At 40.7% G+C, this 21671-nt stretch overlaps 1 protein-coding gene across 1 annotated transcript in view; it reads left to right on the top strand.

Annotated features, from left to right (window-relative positions):
* DNMBP (dynamin binding protein) overlaps window positions 1-21671 on the top strand; it is a 114309-nt gene that overhangs the window by 33032 nt on the left and 59606 nt on the right. The window contains exons 2-4 of the mRNA XM_052660710.1: window positions 50-202; window positions 1711-1833; window positions 8943-10952. Coding sequence (XP_052516670.1) covers window positions 58-202; window positions 1711-1833; window positions 8943-10952 — 2278 coding nt within the window. The 5' untranslated portion in view covers window positions 50-57. The remainder of the gene's footprint in view (window positions 1-49; window positions 203-1710; window positions 1834-8942; window positions 10953-21671) is intronic.

Raw genomic sequence — 21671 nt, 5'->3', positions numbered from 1 at the left:
AGTGTCTTAAATAATTCTACTTTCCCATTTCTTTTACCTTTCGTTCCAGGTTTAAAGATGGAGGCTGGCTCAGTGGTTCGAGCCATCTTTGACTTCTGCCCTAGCGTGTCAGAAGAACTGCCACTGTTTGTGGGAGATATTATTGAGGTATTGGCAGTGGTGGATGAATTTTGGCTTCTAGGAAAGAAAGAGGATGTGACAGGTAAGAGGCTTATGATTCTTCACATTCAAAATAGGCCACAGGCGCTCCCTTCTTTCTATATTAAAAATTAAGGTTTAATGGCAAGCCCAGTAAATAAATTTCAGATCCTTTTGTGTTTTCTGTATGTGTTTGCTGTGGTTTCTACCAGCAGGGAGAGAACGTCTATTATCAGTGCATCTCTCCTTGCAGGCTCCTTTAAAAGGCTGACATGGTTAGGTACCAGCTGCCCTCTTAAATCCCCGGGTTACCTAAATTTATTAAAGTTGCCCTGTACCCTAGATGCGCTTACCTCCCACTTTGCATGTGCCTGGTTTCCTTTTTTCTATTCTTGAAAACATATATTAGCACCAGTTTCTTTCATGAATTCAGGAGGAGACTAGAAGTTCTTCTCCCACAACATGCATCTGTGTTAAATCCAGCCTTAACGTGCATATATTTATGTATGTCTGGCTTGGAGTATATCTTAACAATCCTCAGAACAGACTCTGTTGATACTTAACCCATATTTGGGGGATAATAGTTTATTTCCCAGTAGATGTGATACCTCAGCTAGGATAAATATGGTGTGTCAGAAGTCAAAGAGGAAAGGCAGAGAGGATTGCTTATTCAGGGGCCCTGGAACAAGAGGAAACGAGCATGGAGGAACTGAGAAAAGTTCAGTCTGGCATGAAGTGTGAATGGTTGAGAGGGGGGAGATGGCCTGGGGAGATGAACAGAGATTAGATCGTGGAGGACAGCGCATGCTATGAAAAGGGGTTATGGAAATGGGCTGCTGTAAACGTGCTTCAGGCACAGTCAGACTTGTATTTTACAAAGCTCTCTGCTTCAAACTGAAGAATGATAGGAAAGGGCAAAGCCAAAAGCAGGGAGGTGCGATGGGAAGTTGTTGCAGTAATCGAGGTGAGAAGTAGCCGTGGCTTGGACTGAGATGATGAGTCTTGAGATAGTGGACAGATGCAAGAGATATATAGAAGGTGGAATCAGCTAAACTTTCTGATGCTTTCCAACTGACAGGCTTGTCTATCTACTATTACCTATTAAAACCCTGCCCATCTTCAGACTCAACTGTAGTTTTTTTTCATAAAATTTTTCATCTTCTTCCTGACCCAGTTTCTGCCTTCTCTGAACTTCCATAGCAATTTGTATACCTATGAGTTGACACTGGATTTCAGACTGAATTATTGCTTATGTCTGAATTAGATTTTATGTCTGAACTAGATTTCAGGATCTTTCAGGGCCAAGGCTGTCTTACTCTTTTTCCCCTCTGCAGTGTGCCTTTGATAGAGTGATGGCCATTAAATGCTTACTGGACTGAATTGCACTTTCTGTGTTCTGCAGGCACCTAATTTTGTGCATTGCACATTTTCTACAGTAGATTTTCCAGCTATGAGTACTCAGTGAGTTTTTAATTTGGGGGTCTATAAATGAGCTCAAAAAAAGCTTTTTGTCCTGGGACACAAATAGGAAAAAGGAATTTTAATACTGGAAATGTTTGGTTTTATTTTCAGGACAGTTCCCCAGCAGTTTTGTAGAAGTTGTTACCATTCCCAGTCTAAAAGAGGGCGAGAGACTATATGTCTGTATCTGTGAGTTTACATCCCTAGAACTGAACAGTCTTCCTCTCCATCGAGGTAAGTTGATCACCCAAGAGTAGTCTGTTTAAAATAATACTTGTGGGGTCAGTCCATTTTGCCAGCTAGATCTTTTTTGAATTTTTATAAGTAATTAACCTCTCGAGTCTTCAATAATACCAAGATAGAGCTGACAATAATAAATCCTTATCTTTGAGTAGCATTTTATAATTTCTACAGTATTTTTTTCTCACAAATATAGTCTCATTTCATTCTCTGTATCTTGTGTAGTCAAGTCTTAGGTACTAAGACTTATTTATTAATGTATAATAATAGAGCAGGAATTGTGGTATGCAAGTTAAGGCAGAGATGCAGAACATTCCCACTGCTACCCAACTATTAGGTAATGTTATTAAAGTTCTCATCAGAACAAGTTTAAAAGGAAGTGGTTTTAAACAGATAGTCATAGTCATGTCTCAGTGATATTTCAAGTATTTCTCGCTTCATGTACTCTGATAGACTTGAAAGAAAGTGAAAGCGAAGTCACTCAGTTGTATCCGACTCTTTGCGACCCCGTGGACTGTAGCCCACCAGGCTCCTCTGTCCATGGGATTCTCCAGGCAAGAATACTGGAGTGGGTTGCCATTTCCTTCTCCAGGGGATCTTTCTGACCCAGGGATTGAACCCAGGTCTCCCACATTGCAGGCAGACGCTTTAACCTCTGAGCTACCAGGGAAGCCTGAATGTCTAAAGAGTGACTAAACCATTTCAGCACACATACGTATGTACATACATTTCTGCATAAGCACAGAAACCAGTAGTGTTCCATGAACTGAAGCTTATGATCAGTGCAGTTTTGTGACTCACAGCAGTCATTAGAATTGTATGATTTATTGGATATATTAATATTGTTACTTACTCTTCTGAGTATGGCACTAAAGGGATAGACTTAATTTCCTTTTCTTTTCTCTTTTGGGCCATACCTCATGGCATGTGGGATCTTAGTTCCCTACCAGGGATCAAACCCATGCCCCCTGCAATGGAAACAGTCTCTTCACCACTGGACCACCAGGGAAGTCCTGGAATGGGCTTAATTTCTTAAACTATGTACATATATGAGAGAGAGTGCACACAGAGGTGGGGAGAGATACCAAGCAAACTCCCTAACCTTTATTCAGTGAGAAGAAAGGAAAAGTGAATTTTGACCTTAATCCTCAAAATCAATTGTCAGAGTTTCTTGTCTTCACTTTACACTGAACCCTACCTCTGTTCTGAATACATTTTTGCTAATCAGTGTTGCGAAGACAGAAATAGAGGATGTTATAGCAAGGAACCTTATCTGTTCATACTCATAGTTCTTCCACTGGAGGGTTGAGTTCACATCAGTCAGACCAATCAGAAGGTGTGGAGAAAGGGCCAGAGCCCAGTGGCTAACAACATTGATACGACTTTGTTATCTATTATTCTGTGTATAACAGTATACTATATGGGAATGTACAGTATGTCGACAACATTTAAGGAATTTGAGAATGTGGTTTCTGGAATTAGTTTGTTTACTTCATATTATATCTTTTGTAGTCTTTCCCAATGGCTTAGTTACTAAAGAATCCACAAGCAGTGCATGAGACATAGAATATGTGGGTTTGATCCCTGGGTCAGGAAGATCCCCTGGAGAAGGAAATGGCAACCCACTCCATCATTCTTGCCTGGAAAATCCCATGGACAGAGGAGCCTGGTGGGCTACAGACCATGGGGTCTCAAAGAGTTGGACATGACCGAGAGACTAAGCACAAAGTTGTCTTAGGTACTAAACAGAGAGACTTTCTGCTGAATGCTTCCCTTGAGAAGACTGGACTAATGTGTTGTGAACTTGCTTTCAAGTTAAAATCCACCTCAGGAATCCCAGGGCCACCAAAGAAATTCTCAGGAAGACCTTGGTGTGGACCTTTTAGCCACAAGTCACCTCTCCGAAGACTGACTCAGGGTCAGGCTGGATCCTGGAGCCTGTAGATCTTATCTTAACTAGCTTTTAACAAGTTAAGCCTGAGGAGCTCCTCTGTCCATGGGATTCTCCAGGCAGGAGTACTGGAGTGGGTTGCTATGCCCTTCTCCAGGGAATCTTCCCCACACAGGGATCAAACCTGAGTCTCTTAAGTCTCCTGCACTGGGAAGTGGGTTCTTTACAACTAGCACCACCTAGGAAGCGCCTGAAAAACATAAGCAGAGCTCAAAAGGAAAGAATGCTGAGCAGGGGATGCATAGGGAAAGAGATATATTATTAATTATTAGTGGTTTTAGCTTGTTCTCTTCTGTGATACTTTGCTGTCTGCCAGTTAACATGCTGACTATTCAGCTCTGTTTCCTTCAATGCTTTTCACATCTTTTAGTTCTGTAAGTCTTCTGATTAGGACGTATAGCCTTTGAAGATGAGGAAGCTAGGTATATGTATACAGTTTTTAATTTGGGGGGAAGCTTAGCATGAGACACAGAAGTGACTTTAATTCCTTTGATTTTCTATTGTTTTATACTACATATGGTTTATGAAGATCCGTGTCTCCGCTCATGAGTGTATACATCCCTTTATCCCTAGGACTTTATCTCTAGTGCTATTAATCCTGTTCCTTGTTGTTTCTTTACCTTTCCTTTGATCCTTCAGTGTAGCAGGGAAGCGTCTCCTCTTCTGTGATTTAATGTATGTCAAGAGGGATTTGGAAACCTTTAAGAGCATGTGGAATAATGTTTGAGACCTGTTTTGTTTTATCATGCTGCCTTCAGTTGTTATTTACTTACCTTTCAGAAGTATCACTGAAATAAGAGAAAAAGTATATCTATTATAACTAAATTATATTATTTATATATATGTATAATTAATATATATTATATATAGTTGGGCTTCCCTGGTGGCTCAGAGGTTAAAGCGTCTGCCTCTAATACGGGAGACCTGGGTTGGGAAGATCGCCGGCAGTATAGTTTAGGGGTAAGAATTCTGATGTCCCTAGATTTAAATCCAGCTTCACAACTCAGTAGCTATTGACTTTGGTTTAATTACTTAAGTTCTCTTGGCCTCAGTGTCCTTATCTACAAATGATAGTACCTACCTCAGGGTAGTCGTGAGGACTAAAGGAGGTTATACATTAAAGCATCTGGCACAGGGTAAAGCACTCAGTAAAAATTAGCTATTTTATTGTTCTCATCCTGGAGCTCATAAGTGTGCTTCAGGGGGCCTCATTTCTTGATAATTATGTGAAGTTTTGTGTGTATCTACATTTTCCAGGGAGATTCTATTTGGAATGAAAACCACCAGTGGTTCTTCCAGCAGGTGTCACCCTTCCTCCTTTCCCTGAAGCTTCCCATTTGTTTTGGTCTGTTCCCTATAGTTGGAGTTATATTAAATTCAGAAACAAGTTTGTCTCTTAGAAAGATCAATGCGAGTACTATCCTAAAAAATACAGAGCGGGGAAAAGAGAGAGACAACAAAAAACAAAAAGAGAGTATGGCAAAGAAAAGACAGTGAAAGAGGAGAGGAAAAAAAAGTTAGTGATGAAATATTTAATTGCCTTATACAATACAGAATGCTTATTCCTTGCTTACAACCCCATGCTTCTAGACTACCTCCCTACCCCCCAAAAAGACCAATACAAATTGAATTGATAAATGTATTTATAAATAGATAAATGATAATTATCAGTTAAAGCACTTGTGTCATAAATTTCTGGTGTCATGTGCGTGAGATATCAGGATTAAGGTTCTGATATGGCTCCTATGGAAGCCTCGGTAAAGAGTGTGGTCGATCTCCATAGAGCACAGAGTCCCTGGGCGCTAGGATTCAGTGAGGACCTAATACCTGCAGAGCCAGACTCTAGGACTTTCTTATCATACTATTCTTAATGCATTTCTTGTTCAAATGCAAAATAAAAATTTAACCAGAAGAAACAAGCACTGTGGTGACTGGGATTAATTGTGCATAAATAAAAGCCTCAGGCTGACCCTAAGAGTCACCCCACTTCCTATTTTTCTATTCTTAAAATCTGGTCACTGTATTCCAGGAGTTCCTCATATTGTTGTTTTTGAAGTCTAGAAAATGACCACCAAGTAGCCTCCATCCTAAAGAATCAGAATGCAAAAAACTCAATAACAGGGCTATATAAAATAAAAGTATTCAACAAAATTATCTCTGAAGTGCTTTTCAGGGACCAAATTGTGACTTTAAAAAAAAATTCACCTTCATTATATAGAAATAATCAACAGAAAGCAGATAATTCTGCATTAAGCCTGCAGATAATAAAGCCTATCAAAACAGTCACTCAACTGAAAATAGGGAAACAAATCCTACTGTAAGGATTTCATAGAGATCTGGCATTACAAGAAAATATCCTGATTCTGCAGCTTTAAAAAAGCCAGTTCATTTCAAAGCCAGTAGAGTGGGAGTTATGGCACACTTTTATTCTTGTTTCCTCAAAGGCTTATTGTGTCTGAACAGTAGCCATGTCTCCAGTGAGTTTCTTCTGTGGTCCAGTTGGAATGGGAAAAAGTCACTTGTAATTCTCAGGACCCCAAGCTCTGACCAGTGGAATATTGAATCAGAAATTAAGGGGAAAATAGAAATACAGGACCAAGACCCTATTTTTCAGGAACATCTAAGCAAATCAGTATGAAATTAGTGAGAATGATTTAATGCCTACCACTAAATGCAAAAATCTTACATTAGGAGCTGTATAGTCTATAAATATACAAGTGTCAAAATTGTTGATATAAGTGATACATTCTTTAGTAGACTGCAGATGACCAAGATATGTGTAGACCTCTAAAGTTTATTAGAGAAATATGCTAAGGTTTCGAATGGAGAGGCTTGTTTAGGAGACAGTGAAAGTCCCCTTGTGTGGATTAGGTTCTCAGAGGTGAGATAATATTGGATAGCTGGGGATGGGGCAGGGGGAGATTGTATCTGGATGTGAATGCCAGGTTGCATTGAGGTGAAAACATAAGAGCAGCCTTTTGGTAGCTTGGGCTTCCCTGGTAGCTCAGCTGGTAAAGAAGCTGCCCGCAATGCAGGGTTTGATCCCTGGATTGGGAAGATCCCCTGAAGAAGGGAAGGGTTACCCACTCCAGTATTCTGGCTTGGAGAATTCCATGGACTGTATAGTCCATGGGGTCGCAAAGAGTCAGACATGACTGAGTGACTTTCACGAACACTTTCTTTTGGTAGCTTAGAACTAAATCTCTTTGGAGAACATTCAGAGCAAGCTTATTTTCTTTTAATATATTTCAGGTAGTAAGAATAGGATTATTATAGAAGAAGCCTTGATTAATAGGAAGAAGCCTTCATGTCCCATGGTAAACATTTGAACAGGGGGAGAGTATGATAAAATTGGTACGTTTATAGTCTTAGTTTGGTAGATTGGAAGAGACAGTGTCTGGGGAAAGTTTTAAAAGAATAAGATGATGAGAGTCGGACTAGATGGTAGCAACGAGCAAGTGATGAGTGGAATAAGCGTTTTGAGAGAAGAAATTATAGAACAAAAGGAAGTTGGCAGCATGGAGCTAGTTTTGGAGGGAAGATATATTTATTGGGAAATTGAAGAATCTTCACTCATAACGAGGACATTGAGTGACTCCTGTGTGAAAGGTATTTTACCAGGTTTTTGAAACAAAAGAGAGACATGGTACCTGCCAGTATTGCATCTAATTCACTTCATAAGAAGATAGACTTAATTTTTATAAAAAGAGTTTATAAATTGATACCCTAAACGATAATCCAGCATTCAAGTATGCTTGACTATAAAAGGCCTCATGATTTTGCCAGGTGCTTGGCTCTCTTGGTCTTATTTTACTTGGGCCAGTTGCATTCCTTAATCACCCATACTCATGAAAGGGAAATTGACTTAGACGTCAAGAAAGTTTAAAAAAATTAAAATCGATAATCTACAAAATGAATAATTCATAATTAGAAAATAAAAGTTTGCTGCAAATCTATAGAGGAATTTATTCACTGGGGTGAATCATAACAGGTTGAATTTTAGTTTCATTTTTTTCAGAAACAAGCACTGTGCCCCATCTTTTACACTCCTCATCTTTTTCAGCAGCAAGACAGATGCTAACTGTTTAGTGTGTATTTTGTGACGATAGCTTGAAACAACAACATTGAAATTACTGATTATATTCAAAAACAAAGTCCTGATTACTTGAACACTCTTTTAAGATTTCATTATGATGTATTTTCAGGATAAGGATTGTTCAGGAGGGACTTTGAAGATTTCTTTCTTTCCTAATTTTTTATATTGAATATAACTTAATGTGAAAAATTAGATCAATCTATTCAAAGGCTTCTAGTGGAAATGAATATGTTCTCCATCATTTATAAATAAATCCAGTGGTACAAACTTGTTGGTAGTAGCATTTCGCAACCTTTTTGATCCTAGGATTCATTTACATTCTTGGAATTTTTGAGAACCTGAAGAGTACTTGCTTTTGTGAGTCTATTAATATTTACATTAGCTATTAAAGCTGAGAATTTTTTTAAATTATCAATTTATTTTTTAAATGCATATTAACATTAATAACATGAATAACATTTTATGAAAAATAACTAGTTTCCTAAACAAAAAAAATTTATTGAGAATAGTAACATTTATTTACATTTTTCGCAGATGTCTTTAATATTGGTTTAGTAGAAGAAATCTAGGGAATTTCTTGGTGGTCCAGTAGGTAGGACTCTGTGCTTTCGCTGCCGAGGGTGCAAGTTCAATCCCTGGTCGAGGAACTAAGATCCTGCAAGCTATGCAATACACTCAACAGTGTTTTGAAATTTTAATTTAAAAATAGAAGAAATCTAGATTCTTTTATTTGTATCAGTATTCAGTTTGCCACATTACATTGTTTTGGATGAAGTGAAAAAAAAAATAGTTTTAACCTCATAGACCCTCTGAAAGATTCTTAGGAGACCACCCCCAGGGTTTTGAGGACCACATTTTGGAAACCACAGGTTTACAGGAATATTCACTCTATTGTCACTAAATTGTCAAAAAGTGTTTATGCCCTGAAAACTCTAGGTTTACATTCCCTTGAATTTGGTAGGTGTTTAAGATGATGAATTGCAGTATTACTTATACCACTGTCTTCCTGGGGTGATAATGGAAGTCATTATCTCTGCTTCTCTTTTCTTTCTTTAGGTGACCTAGTGATTCTCGATGGCACTCTCACTGGTGGCTGGCTGCAGGGCCGAAACTGCTGGGGTGCCCGGGGCTTCTTCCCATCCTCATGTGTTAGGGAGCTCTGCCTTTCCTCACAGAGTCGGCAGTGGCACTCACAGAGTGCTCTTCTCCAGATCCCCGAATATTCCATGGGACAAGCCCGGGCGCTGATGGGGCTTTCTGCCCAGCTGGATGAGGAGCTGGACTTCAGAGAAGGGGATGTGATTACCATTATTGGAATTCCTGAGCCAGGCTGGTTTGAAGGGGAACTAGAGGGTCGAAGAGGCATTTTCCCAGAAGGTTTTGTGGAGCTTTTGGGGCCCCTGAGGACTGTGGACGAATCGGTCAGTTCTGGAAATTGTGATGACTGCATTAGTAATGGTGAAGTAGATACCGGTACAGGAGAAGAGAAGGAGCCAGAAGAGGACAGTGAGCAGCCGGGCACCTATGGAATTGCCCTCTACAGATTCCAGGCCCTGGAGCCAAATGAGCTGGATTTTGAAGTAGGTGATAAAATCCGAATCCTGGGCACGCTGGAAGATGGCTGGCTTGAAGGGTCACTGAAGGGCAGGACGGGCATCTTTCCTTACCGGTTTGTAAAATTATGTCCTCAAACAAGGGTGGAGGAAACCGTGGATCTGTCACAGGAGAGCGACCTCACCAACATTCCTGACACACCTTTGGATTGTTCAGAGAACTCCTTAGAGGCAGAAGGAAACAGACATGAATTTCATGAGTATGAAGCAGAGAAGTCCAACTGTGTTATTTCTGAAACATCATCCATTTCTACTCCGGAGCACCTGACTTCTGAGTGTGAAGAAAACAAACAGTCTTACTGGGACGCGGACCCCTCAGGAGAGCCCCCGAGAAGCCCAGGTGCGGGGCATGAGGAGGTTTTTGTCAAATGCTCTTCCACGAAGGATCCTTCAGAGGTTGTCAATGGTGTTGCGTCCCAACCTCCAGTACCTTTTCATCCTGAATTGCAGAGAAACCAGTATTATTCTATGAGAGGAGGAAGCCACCCAAGCCCAGACCAGTATTCTGACTCTCTTCCTCCAGAAGCAAGGACTCGAGACTACTCCAGCCTACCTCCCAGAAGAACTTCATACTCCCAGCCGAAAACCCTGCAGAAGCCAGGGCCACCTCTTCACAGCGCCTCTTCCCTCACTGCCTCCAGGGCAGTCAGACCCAGCCAGTTGAGCTCTCAGCTCCACGGCCTGGCAAGATGTGTGAAAAAGCACTGCACACCCAAAGAAAGTGCTTCCAGCTTTTGCTCCGCCCCGGACAGACCAGAGATGAAGCCTGGTCTGCAAGACAAGGCGCCTGCCCTGGAAGCTATGGCACGGTCCCAAGGAGAAGGCAGCACGGACCTGGATTCAAAGTTGACGCAACAACTGATAGAGTTTGAGAAGAGCTTGTCAGGGCCCTTCCCAGAACCCGATAAAATTTTGCGCCACTTTTCAATCATGGACTTTAACTCCGAAAAGGATATTTTCCGAGGTTCCTCGAAGCTAATGACTCAGCAGGAGTTGCCTGAAAGGAGAAAAGCTCTAAGGCCCCCACCACCCCGTCCCTGTACTCCAGCATCCACTCCTCCCCATGTGCCAGGAGACCAGAACCTGAGACTGGATCCACCCCTGGCAGTGAGACCCTCTCGCCCAGCTCCGCTGCCTCCCTCAGCCCAGCAGAGAACAAATGCAGTACCCCCCAAGCTCTTAACCTGTAACCGTCCTGCCTGGGAGAGCCTAGAAAAGGAGGGCCCGGAGAATGTCGACAAGACTTTGGACCAAACTTCCCAGTGTCCCTTGGTCCTGGTGAAGATCCAGGAGATGGAACAGGACCTGGATATGTGCCGCAGGGCTCAGGAAGAGCTCAACTTACTGCTGGAGGAGAAGCAAGAGGAATCACTGAGGGCAGAGACCCTTCAGAATCTTGAGTTCTATGAGAATAACATTGAGAGTTTGAACATGGAACTCCAGCAACTTAGAGGTAAGTGATTAGAAGACAGTATATACTTGTTTCTTGATACCCTCAAGTCCAAATTACAGCCTACCCAAGTTTTTAGGGATATGTTACCATTTTTGATGGACAGCTAAGGAATAATTTGCTTTTTGTTTGTTTCTTTGGCTGCATCTTTGTTGCTGCGTGGCCTTTTCTCTAGTTTTGGCGGGCATGGGCGGGCATGGAATCTTCAGTTGTGGTACAGGGACTTCTCAGAGTGCAGGCTCTAGAGCATATGGGCTTCAGTTTTGGCTCCTGGGCTCTCAGCACAGGCTTAGTAGTTGTGGCGCACGGACTTAGTTGTATTCACCAGAATGCTGGTGTATTCTCCAGTTGTATTCACCAGACTGCCAGAAGAAATAATTTATAAAGTAGGAGAAGAGTGAGACAACAGCAACTGGTCTAGGGTCCAAGGAGAGCATGACTGCATGCCCTTTGGCATACGTGCTGGAAAGCTCTAAACCTGTATCTCCTTAAGAAAGTCAGTAATAAAAAGCACCCTATGGATCTAGGAGTTGCAGGATCCTAATAAATAAAAGCTGGGTGTTCCCTGGAAAAAGAAATGGCTACTCACTGCAGTATTCTTGCCTGGAGAATCCCAAGGATGGAGGAGTCTGGAGGGCTGCAGTCCGTGGGGTCTCAAGAGTCGGACACGACTGAGCAACTTCACTTTCCTTTAGATCTCTAAAAGTGAATGAAAAAAAATAAAGTGAATAAAAAAAAAATCCAAGAAGAAAGAGTATTATTGGAAGACCAGAAACTGAGTAATTTTCTGAAAAGTGGAAAGGAAATGGTTTACAGAAAGAAAGGAAACCTCTGTCTAAAATACGCTCAGGCAAGAATTGCTGTGCCAGTGGGCATAGTTCTGTGGGAACTCCAAAATCAGGGGTACGGCTCTGGAAGGGTGTCTGGGCTCTGGGAGGGAGCACTTGCAGCGTGATGTATTAGAGACCAGCCAGGTTACTGGACCCACAGGTCATCTGTGGCAGCGGCAACATTTGCTCTCAAGGTGAAGTACAAGGGTGAGCCCTTAGACATGTCCTCAAGAGGGCGTTCATTTAATATGAGTAGCTGAACTCTTGGGGGAATGCCAGATTGCTTGATGACTTCCGAGGGCCTGAAAAGGAATCCTAGGGGAACACTGGCTCAGTGCTATATCCTCAAAGATACAGCAAGCTTCAGATTCTCCATCACCTTCTATACATACAGTTTTTGAGATATACTTGTAAACCATTCTTGCATTAGATGTATAGGTGGCAGAACAAAACTCTCTCAAATTCCAAGTGTTAATAATTTCTCAGTAATGATACTTTTTAGAATTAATAGTGTTCCAGAGAAATGTTATATTCAGCATTCCAGTAATGGACTGGTACTAACAGATGAAACTGGTATTCTTTTTTTATTCCACTGACCTTTTTTTTTTTTAATGTATTTATTTTATTTTTGGCTGCAGTGAATCTTCATTGCTGTGCCAGGACTTTCTCTAGTTGGGGCAAGTGGGGCTGCTCTTCCTTGTGGTGCACAGGCTTAGTTGCTCCGTGCCACGTGGAATCTTGCCCAGCCAGGGACTGAACTCGTGTTCCCTACATTGGCAGGCAGATTCTTAACCACTGGCCCACCAAGGAAGTCCTGTCCTTCTTTTTCAGAACTAATTTAATAATTAAGCTGTTTTTTTTTTCAGTGCAATAAAAGACCCACAGTAGGTGGGTATAGTCTTAATCAGGAAGACTTTCCTTTATCTGACTCTACCATATACAATATTGGCAGTGTTACTGTTGAATTGATTGATTTTTAATAGGTGTATTATTTGTATCAATCGCTAATATGATGAAATTACTTATTTCTTGCAGTCACTGACAGTGCCTCTTCAGGTCACCTTTTTTTGTCTTCATAAAAAAGTACATCCAGCAATATAAGCAGTCCCTTGGAAGAGGCAGAAATTAATCAGTTTGAACGCTCCAGTACAGTCCCATACAACCTCTAATCTTGAACTTTAAGGCATAAAATTTAAAACTTTCAAGAAATTATGTATTTTTGGCGGGATTTGGTCTTCGTTGTCGCATGTGGGCTTTCTCTAGTTGCGGCGAGTGGGGGTACTCTTCGTTGCAGTTCACAGCCTTCTCATTTCAGTGGCTTCTTCTCGTTGCTGAGCATGGGCTCTAGGGTGAGTGGGCTTCAGTAGCTGTGGCGCACAGGCTTAGTTGCTTCGCAGTATTTGGAATCTTCCCAGACCAGGGATTGAATGTCCCCTGCATTAGCAGATGAATTCCTAACCACTGGACCACGAGGGAAATCCTTAAGGAACTTTTGATATAGTATTTGTCTAATCCTGATTAATATTTAGTTATTTATATAACCTCTCCATGACAATTTTAAGCCTAATGAGAAGACAGCTCATAAGAGATAGTGGGTGTGCCATTTCCCACGCACCTGGTGTGGTGTTCGACATAAGTAGTAGACTCAGTAAATACTTGATGAGTTGAATTGAGTTTAACTGAATGAAATTGAAGTTTCTGCTCTACCTTCCAGTGCTTTCGAAGATCTCCTACCTCCACTGTTTCTTTGAACTTGGACTACTAGGAGACTAGGGACTATTGATGCCAAGATTCTGGTCTCCTTGTCAGATATAGTTAATAGTAGCAAAGTAGTCCAGTCGTGAGCCACCCTCAAAATTAGGTTATTAAAAAAAAAAAAATTAGATTCTTTGTAGCTATTGCTCCTTCTACTTCTTTTTTAAATAAGAAAATGAATGGGCAGATGCCTAGCTATGCTTATGGTAGGTATTTAATAGGAGTTTGAGAAATTAGAAAAAATATATTTAAGAAACACTTCTAATTGCAAGACTTAAATATAGGGAGAAGGGGGTATGACTTTATTTATTTGAACTGTAGTCAGTTGGGGGCTCTGGTTTGTGCTTGGTGGTTTTAGAGCAGAATATACATGACTATGGAGAAGGCAGTGGCACCCCACTCCAGTACTCTTGCCTGAAAAATCCCATGGATGGAGGAGCCTGGTGGGCTGCAGCCCATGGGGTCGCCAAGAGTCGGACATGACTGAGTGACTTCACTTTCACTTTTCACTTTCATACATTGGAGAAGGAAATGGCAGCCCACTCCAGTGTTCTTGCCTGGAGAATCCCAGGGACGGGGGAGCCTGGTGGGCTGCCGTCTATGGGGTCGCACAGAGTCGGACACAACTGAAGTGACTTAGCAGTAGCATATATGACTATTTTGTTTACACTTAACTCCATTTTATGGGTATCAGTGTGAATCTAGTTAGACCAACAGGGAGTACACTGAATGGATTCAATTTAAGTGTAGGATGGTATATGGATTTCCATGAGAGCTCACACAAATGTGTATAGCCTTTATACTATTCTTCATATTGCTCCTTCGTAAGACTCCGGAATTATGCAGTCATGAGGACTCATTTACTAGAAGCTCTATTTTTTTTTCCCCCTCAAATCTGATGTGTTACCTTTTATAGTTTTCTGTTTCTTGCAGGTATCTTTCAGCTTGGTTTTTATTTTCTTTACATATGGTAAGGAGAGTTGTTTTATAGTCTGCAGGGGATGACAAAGGATGAGATGGTTGGATGGCATCACCAACTCAATGGACATGAGTTTGAGTAAACTCCAGGAGTTGGTGATGCACAGGGACGCCAGGCATGCTGCAGTCCATGGGTCGCAAAGTTGGACATGACTGAGTGACTGAACTGAACTGATGATAATTTCAAGGTATTAAGTCTTGCTGGGAGTGTTTTTAATGTCACATGGTTCTCATTCGTGTGGTCTGCACTCATCATGTGTCTGGTTACCTGTTTCTGTGTGCTAGTCATAGTGTTTGGAAAATATCAAGATCTGAGATGAATTAAGACATGCCTCCAGAGAGGGTTTGCATTTATTTCTGTCAGTTGCTTGTGGTCAGCCAGTGTTTCCAAATTCCTGAAGGATAGTGATCGTGAGGTTCAGAAATAAGAAATTGGAATTCCAGGTAATTCCTAAAGTTATAAATTATTCTGTATTTTCTAAAAAAAAAAGGCTCTTTATATGTTCTTAATAATAGTGATAACTATAATAATTAATAGTGAACAATTTTTTTGTTAGGATTATTCTAAATGTTTCAGAGATTTTATGTATATATATATATGAAATAAATGCATGTGTTATTATTATGAACCAAAATATTAGATTATATATCTTAATGATGTGTAAAATTATTCTCTACCTGATAATAAACTTTGAAATATTTTTTACTTTTTACTTTAAAATAATTTTGGATTTGTAAAGAAGTTGCAGAAATAGTAGAGCTCCCATATGCTTTCACTCAGCTTCCCCTAACCCTAATATCTTACCTAATCATAAAATATTGATATTTATCAAAATTAGAAAATTACCATAATAGGTATCTGATAATATAAAATATTAAAAGAAAGGAATATTTAAAAAATAAATGTTAAAAAGTTTAAAAACTATAAAATAATGCCACAGATATTTAATATTTAAAACTGATTTTTAAAACAAAATTTTAAATACACAAAGCATTAGTTACCCTATTTGATGGCTGATGGTATTGGTCTTTGTTTTATGACTGATATCTCAGACATAGAAAAAAGTTTCTGTTGATGTTGGTTGAATTGTTGAGTGTATCCAAAAACATCTTCGGTGGGACCGTTAGGGTACATGTTGCTTTGCATAAGCTCATACTCTTTTTTTTTTTTTTTGTAAAGACAGGTTTTCTTTTTTACTTTCTAGCAACTATTTGTATTTATCTTTCTTAAGTTTTACTGAAGGAAATCAACAGTTGATTTGCAGTGTTTTAATTCCTCCTGTACAGCAAAATGATTCAGTTATTCATATATACATTCTTTCTTTCTTAAAAGATGTACAGCATTTTTAAAGGCTTTATTGGATTTGTTATAATATTGCTTCTATTTTTGGGGGGGGGGGTTTGGCCAAAAGGTGTGTGGGATCTTAGCTCTGCTACCAGGGATCGAATCCACACCCCTTGCATTGGAAAGTAAAATCTTAATGACTGGGCTGCCAAGGAAGTCCCTCTTCTTTCTATTTATTAACAATTAAAATATTCTGTCTGCTTGCTATGATTTTGACTTTGCCATTGAAAGCAATATTGTTTTGCTGATTCAAATTTTAGACAATAAATTTGTGACCATATTCACATCTTTTAAAAAATTTTTATTGAAATAGTATACAACATATTAATTTCATTAGAAAGACCCTGATGCTGGGAAAGATTGAAGACAAAAGAAGGAGATGGCAGAGAATGAGATGGTTAGATAGCATCAGTCAGTCAGTTCAATCTCTCAGTCATGTCCAACTCTTTGTGACCCCATGGACTGCAGCACACCAGGCTTCCCTGTCCATCACCAACTCCTGAGCTTGCTCAAACTCATGTCCATTGAGTCGGTGATCCCATCCAACCATCTCATCCTCTGTCGTCCACTTCTCCTCCTGCCTTCAATCTTTCCCAGCATCAGGGTCTTTTCCAGTGAGTCAGTTATTTGCATATTTACAGCATCAGACTTTACTTCCATCGCCAGTCACATCCACAACTGGGTGCTTTTTGCTTTGGCTCCGTCTCTTCATTCTTTCTGGAGTTATTTCTCCACTGTTCTCCAGTAGCATATTGGGCATCTACCAACCTGGGTAGTTCATCTTTCGGTGTCCTATCTTTTTGCCTTTTCATACTGTTCATGGGGTTCTCAAGGCAAGAATACTGAAGTGGTTTGCCATTCCCTTCTCCAGCAGACCACGTTTTATCAGAACTCTCCACCATGACCCTTCTGTCTTGGGTGGCCCTATACTCATGGCTCATGGCTTGAATTAGACAAGGCTGTGGTCAGTGTGATCAGTTTGATTAGTTTTCTGTGATTGTGGTTTTCATTCTGTCTGCCCTCTGATGGCATCACTGACTCACTAGATGAGAATTTGAGCAAACTTCAGGAGATAGTGAAGGGCAAAGGAGCCTGGCGTGCTACAGTCCATGTGGTTGCAAAGAGCTGGACATGACTTAGCCACTGAACAACAGCAGCAACAACATACAGCGTAATAGTTCAGTATTAATATTTGCATCTCCTCTGCATTTCTTTTGTTAAAATACTTAAAAGAACTATAGTTTAAAATACTTAAATGAACAACAATCTGTAGCAAATACAAGCACTGGAAAAAACTTAGCAAATGTATTTGGCTAGAATTAAAATAATAGAGGGCTTCCTTGGTGGCCTAATGGTAAAGAACCCACCTGCCAATGCAGGAGATCCTGCATTGATCCCTGGGTCAGGAAGGTCCCCTGGAGCAGGAAATGGCAACCCACTCCAGTATTCTTAGCTGGAAAATCCCATGGACAGAGGAGCCTGGCAGGCTGCTGTCCACGAGGTTGCAAAAGAGTTGGACATTGCTTATCTACTAAACAACAACAAAATAATAGAATGTTTGCCTCTGAGCAAGATTTAACACTGCATAGAATCATGAGTCTGACTTGCCAATTTAAGGACTTGATTTTGCTTCTAAAGTTTTATATTTCTTGGACTATCACTTACAAGGCTTATATAAAATATACTGTGCGAATAAGCTTATTAATATTTATTTTGCTTGCAAGAGTGACTCATTGTTAGCACACAGGGCCATTGAAACACACGAGCTTTATAAATACATTCATAACATAGCAACGGCTACGAACAATACTAACTGATAGATCCTGATCACTTTTGTTTGTACTCTTGTCCCGGTCAACCTTAATCTTTACTCTGTGTTCAGCACTTCTGCTTGTGGGCTTCCCTAGTAGCTCACTGCTAAAGAATCCACCTGCAATATAGGAGATGTTTGATCCATGGGTCTGGAAGATCCCCTGGAGAGGGAAATGCAACCTGCTCCACTATTCTTACCTGGAAAATCCTGTGGACAGAGAAACCTGGCAGGCTGCAGTCCATGGGGTCGCAGAAGAGTCGAACATGACATTTTCTGTGTTGCAAAAGCAACTTGACATTGGTTGTTGTTCAGTCACTAAGTCACGTCTGACTCTTTGTGACCCCGTGGACTATAGCATGCCAGACTTACCTGTCCTTCGCTATCTCTTGGGAGTTTGCTCAAAGTCATGTCCACTGAGTCAGTGATGCTATTCAACCATCTCATCTTCTTTTATCCCCTTCTCCTCCTGCCCTCAGTCTTTCCCAGCATCAAGGTCTTTTCGGATGAGTCAGTACTTCCCATCAGGTGACCAAAGTATTGGAAGCTCAGCTTCAACATCAATCCTTCCAGTGAATATTCAAGGGTAATTTCCTTTAGGATCGACTCATTTGATCTCCTTGCAGTCCCAGGGACTCTCAAGAGTCTTCTCCAGGACCACAGTTCAAAAGCATCAGTTCTTCTGCTCTCAGCCTTCTTTATGGTTGAACTCCCCCATCCGTACATGACTACTGGAAAAACCATAGCTATATGAACCTTTGTCACCAAAGTGATGTCTCTGCTTTTTAATATGCTGTCTAGTTTTGTCATAGCTTTTCTTCCAAGGAGCAAAGTGTTCTTTAATTTCATGGCTGCAGTCACCGTCTGCAGTGATTTTGGAGCCCAAGAAGATAAAGTTTCTCACTGTTTCCACTGTTTCCTCATCTGTTTGCCATGAAGTGAGGGACCAGATACCATGATCTCAGTTTTGGGAATGTTGAGTGTTAGACCAGCTTTTTCACTGTCCTCTTTCACCTTCATCAAAAGGCTCTTTAGTTCCTCTTTGCTTTCTGCCATTAGGGTGGTATCATCTGCATATTTCTCCCAGCAATCTTGATTCCAACTTGTGATTCATTCAGGCAGGCATTTCACATGAGGTACTCTGCATAAAAGTTACATGAGCAGGGTGACAGTATATAGCCTTGATGTATGTACTCCTTTCCCAATTTTGAACCAGTCCGTTTTTCCCTGTCTGGTTCTAACTGTTGCTTCTTGACCTGCATACAGATTTCTCAGGAGGCAGGTAAGGTGGTCTGGTATTCCCATCTCTTTCAGAAGTTTCCACAGTGTTGTGATCTCACAGTCAAAGGCTTCAGCTTAGTGAAGCAGAAGTAGATGTTTTTCTGGAATTCTCTTGTTTTTTATTTTTTATGATCCAGTGGATGTTGGCAATTTGATCTCTGGTTCCTCTGCCTTTTCTAAAAGCAACTTGAACATCTGAAAGTTCTTGGTTCACATACTACTGAAGCCTAGCTTGAAGGGTTTTGAGCACTACCATGCTAGCATGTGAATTAACTGTGCAGTAGTTTGAACATTCTTTGGCGTTGCCCTCCTTTGGGAATTGGAATGAAAACTGACCTTTTCCCTACCTGTGACCAACTGCTAAGTTTTCCAAATTTGCTGACATATTGAGGGCAGGACTTTAACAGCATCATCTTTCAGGATTTGAAATAGCTCAACTGGAATTCCATCACCTCCACTAGCTTTGTTCATAGTAGTGCTTCCTATGTCCCACTTGACTTCACGTTCCAGGATGTCTGGCTCTAGGTGAGTGACTACACCATTCTGGTTATCCAGGTCATTAAGACCTTTTTTGTACAGTTCTTCTGTGTATTCTTGCCACCTCTTCCTAATCTCTTCTGCTTCTGTTAGGTCCTTGCCGTGTCTGTCCTTTATTGTGCCCATCTTTGCATGAAGTTTTCCCTTGGTATCTCCAGTTTTCTTGAGGAGATCTCTAGTCTTTCCCATCTGTTGTTTTCCTCTCTTTCTTTGCATTGTTCCCTTCAGTTCAGTTCAGTTCAGTCGCTCGGTTGTGTCTGACTCTGCGACCCCATGAATCGCAGCACGCCAGGCCTCCCTGTCCATCACCATCTCCTGGAGTTCACTCAGACTCACGTCCATCGAGTCCATGATGCCATCCAGACATTGTTCACTTAAGAAGGCTTTCTTATCTCTCCTTGCTTTTGTCTGGAACTCTGCATTCAGTTGGATATATACAGGGTAGAACATTAGGAGGCATATTTGTGAGTATAGTGTATTGAGGAATGACATGTTATAGTGAACTTCAGGATGGTGTCAGGTCAATCACTTATTCATTCAGCAAATGTTGGTGCCAGGCACTGTGTTAAGGACAAGGTATGTAGTAACAAACATAGATGTTTTGTGTGCTTCCCAGGAGGTTCTGGTCAAGTGAGTTGCTAATTAATAATTAACGTCCACATCTAAAACACAGTACCAAGAGTTCCTTGGTGGTTTAGTGGTTAGGATTCTGGGCTTTCACTGCTGTTGTCCAGGTTCAATCCCTGGTCAGGGAACCGCAATTCCACAAGCCACGTGTCATGGTCAAAAGAAAACCAAAATAGAACAGCAGCAACAAAAAAGGGTACCTTCAAATCTGATAGTTTGACTTCTGAAGCAGTAGAAATATTCAGGGTTAGCCCAAATTTTCAGATTTCCCTGTATGTTTCTTTTAGAAACATTGATTAGGACTACATCCTGTAGCCTTGAGAGAATCCCATTTTAACGTATCATAGTTCTTTTTTGCCTCTAGGAGAGGTGCACATGCTTGAATTTGTCAGGGTTGTACATTAATGTCTTTACTCAGCAAGTATTTCTTGAGCGCATACTATGAACTAGGCACTGGCTATGCACTGATCAGCAAAAAGGATATGGTAGTATCATCCATATTTCTGTATCTTTGAGACTCTAGTGAGCATACTGATATTGACCTGTGTTTATCACACTGTCGGTCTCTCTAGCTGCCTTTGAATCATGGCTATAGTTACTTTTTATGTGGGCCATGACCTTGTTTATCTAAATCAGTGCAGTGAATGATAATTTGTAGAGTTAGCCTCCTGCATTTGGAATCTTGCTCCTAAACTTTAAGGTAATAGTAAGAGGATGGTTGACCAGAGACTGTCAGGGTGATTTTTAATTTGAATTTTAGACTGTTGCATAGGTGGCTCTTTGTTGTTCAGTCACTCAGTCATGTCCAACTCTTTGTGACTCCGTGCACTGCAGCACACCGGGCTTCCCTGTCCTTCACAGGTGGCGCTAGTGGTCAAGAATCTGCCTGCCAAGGATCCCTGGGTTGGGAAGATCCCCTAGAGGAGGAAATGGCAAACCACTCCAGTATTCTTGCCTGGAAAATTCCATGGACAGAGGTTCCTGATGGGCTGCAGTCCCTGGGGTAGCAGAGAGTCGGACACACGCACACATCTCACACATTACGTCAGAATATGTTTTTCAGAAAAGTAATGTTTTCAGCAAGATATTGGGTGAGATTTAATATCCACTAAAGAGAGTCATTAGGTTTAGAGAATGATCGATATGGAATAATAACCTTTGTACACTGAAGTGATAAGTAATATTCCAGACAGGTTTTTAAAACTTAAAAGTATAGTTTTTCTACGTATAGAAGCAATTTATTATTCTGAAGACTTCTTGGAATGCCTCAGTTGTAAGAATTCTTAAATTAGTAAAAGATAGAGTTTTAAAGCTAAGGCATTTTGTAGTCTTTCAAGGTATAAATGTTTTTGTAAAAGAAATAATGATTTTTCTTTCTAGTTTGTCAGACATAATTAAAAAACAAATAGTATCCTCAGCTTGTGTAACATCTAGTTTAGGGTGTTGGCTCAGTAAAAATTAGCTCAGTTACTTACAATGGATTTTTTTTCTTTGTATGAAACAGCAACCATAGTCAGAAGCCGTTTGGGGTCTGTGATTCAGGACAGAAGCTAGTTTCC

Source organism: Budorcas taxicolor, chromosome 23 (genome assembly GCF_023091745.1).
Source record: "Budorcas taxicolor isolate Tak-1 chromosome 23, Takin1.1, whole genome shotgun sequence".
Classification (NCBI taxonomy): domain Eukaryota; kingdom Metazoa; phylum Chordata; class Mammalia; order Artiodactyla; family Bovidae; genus Budorcas; species Budorcas taxicolor.
The sequence above is the reverse complement of the archived record's forward strand: the minus strand, read 5'-3'. Positions and strand labels throughout refer to the sequence as shown.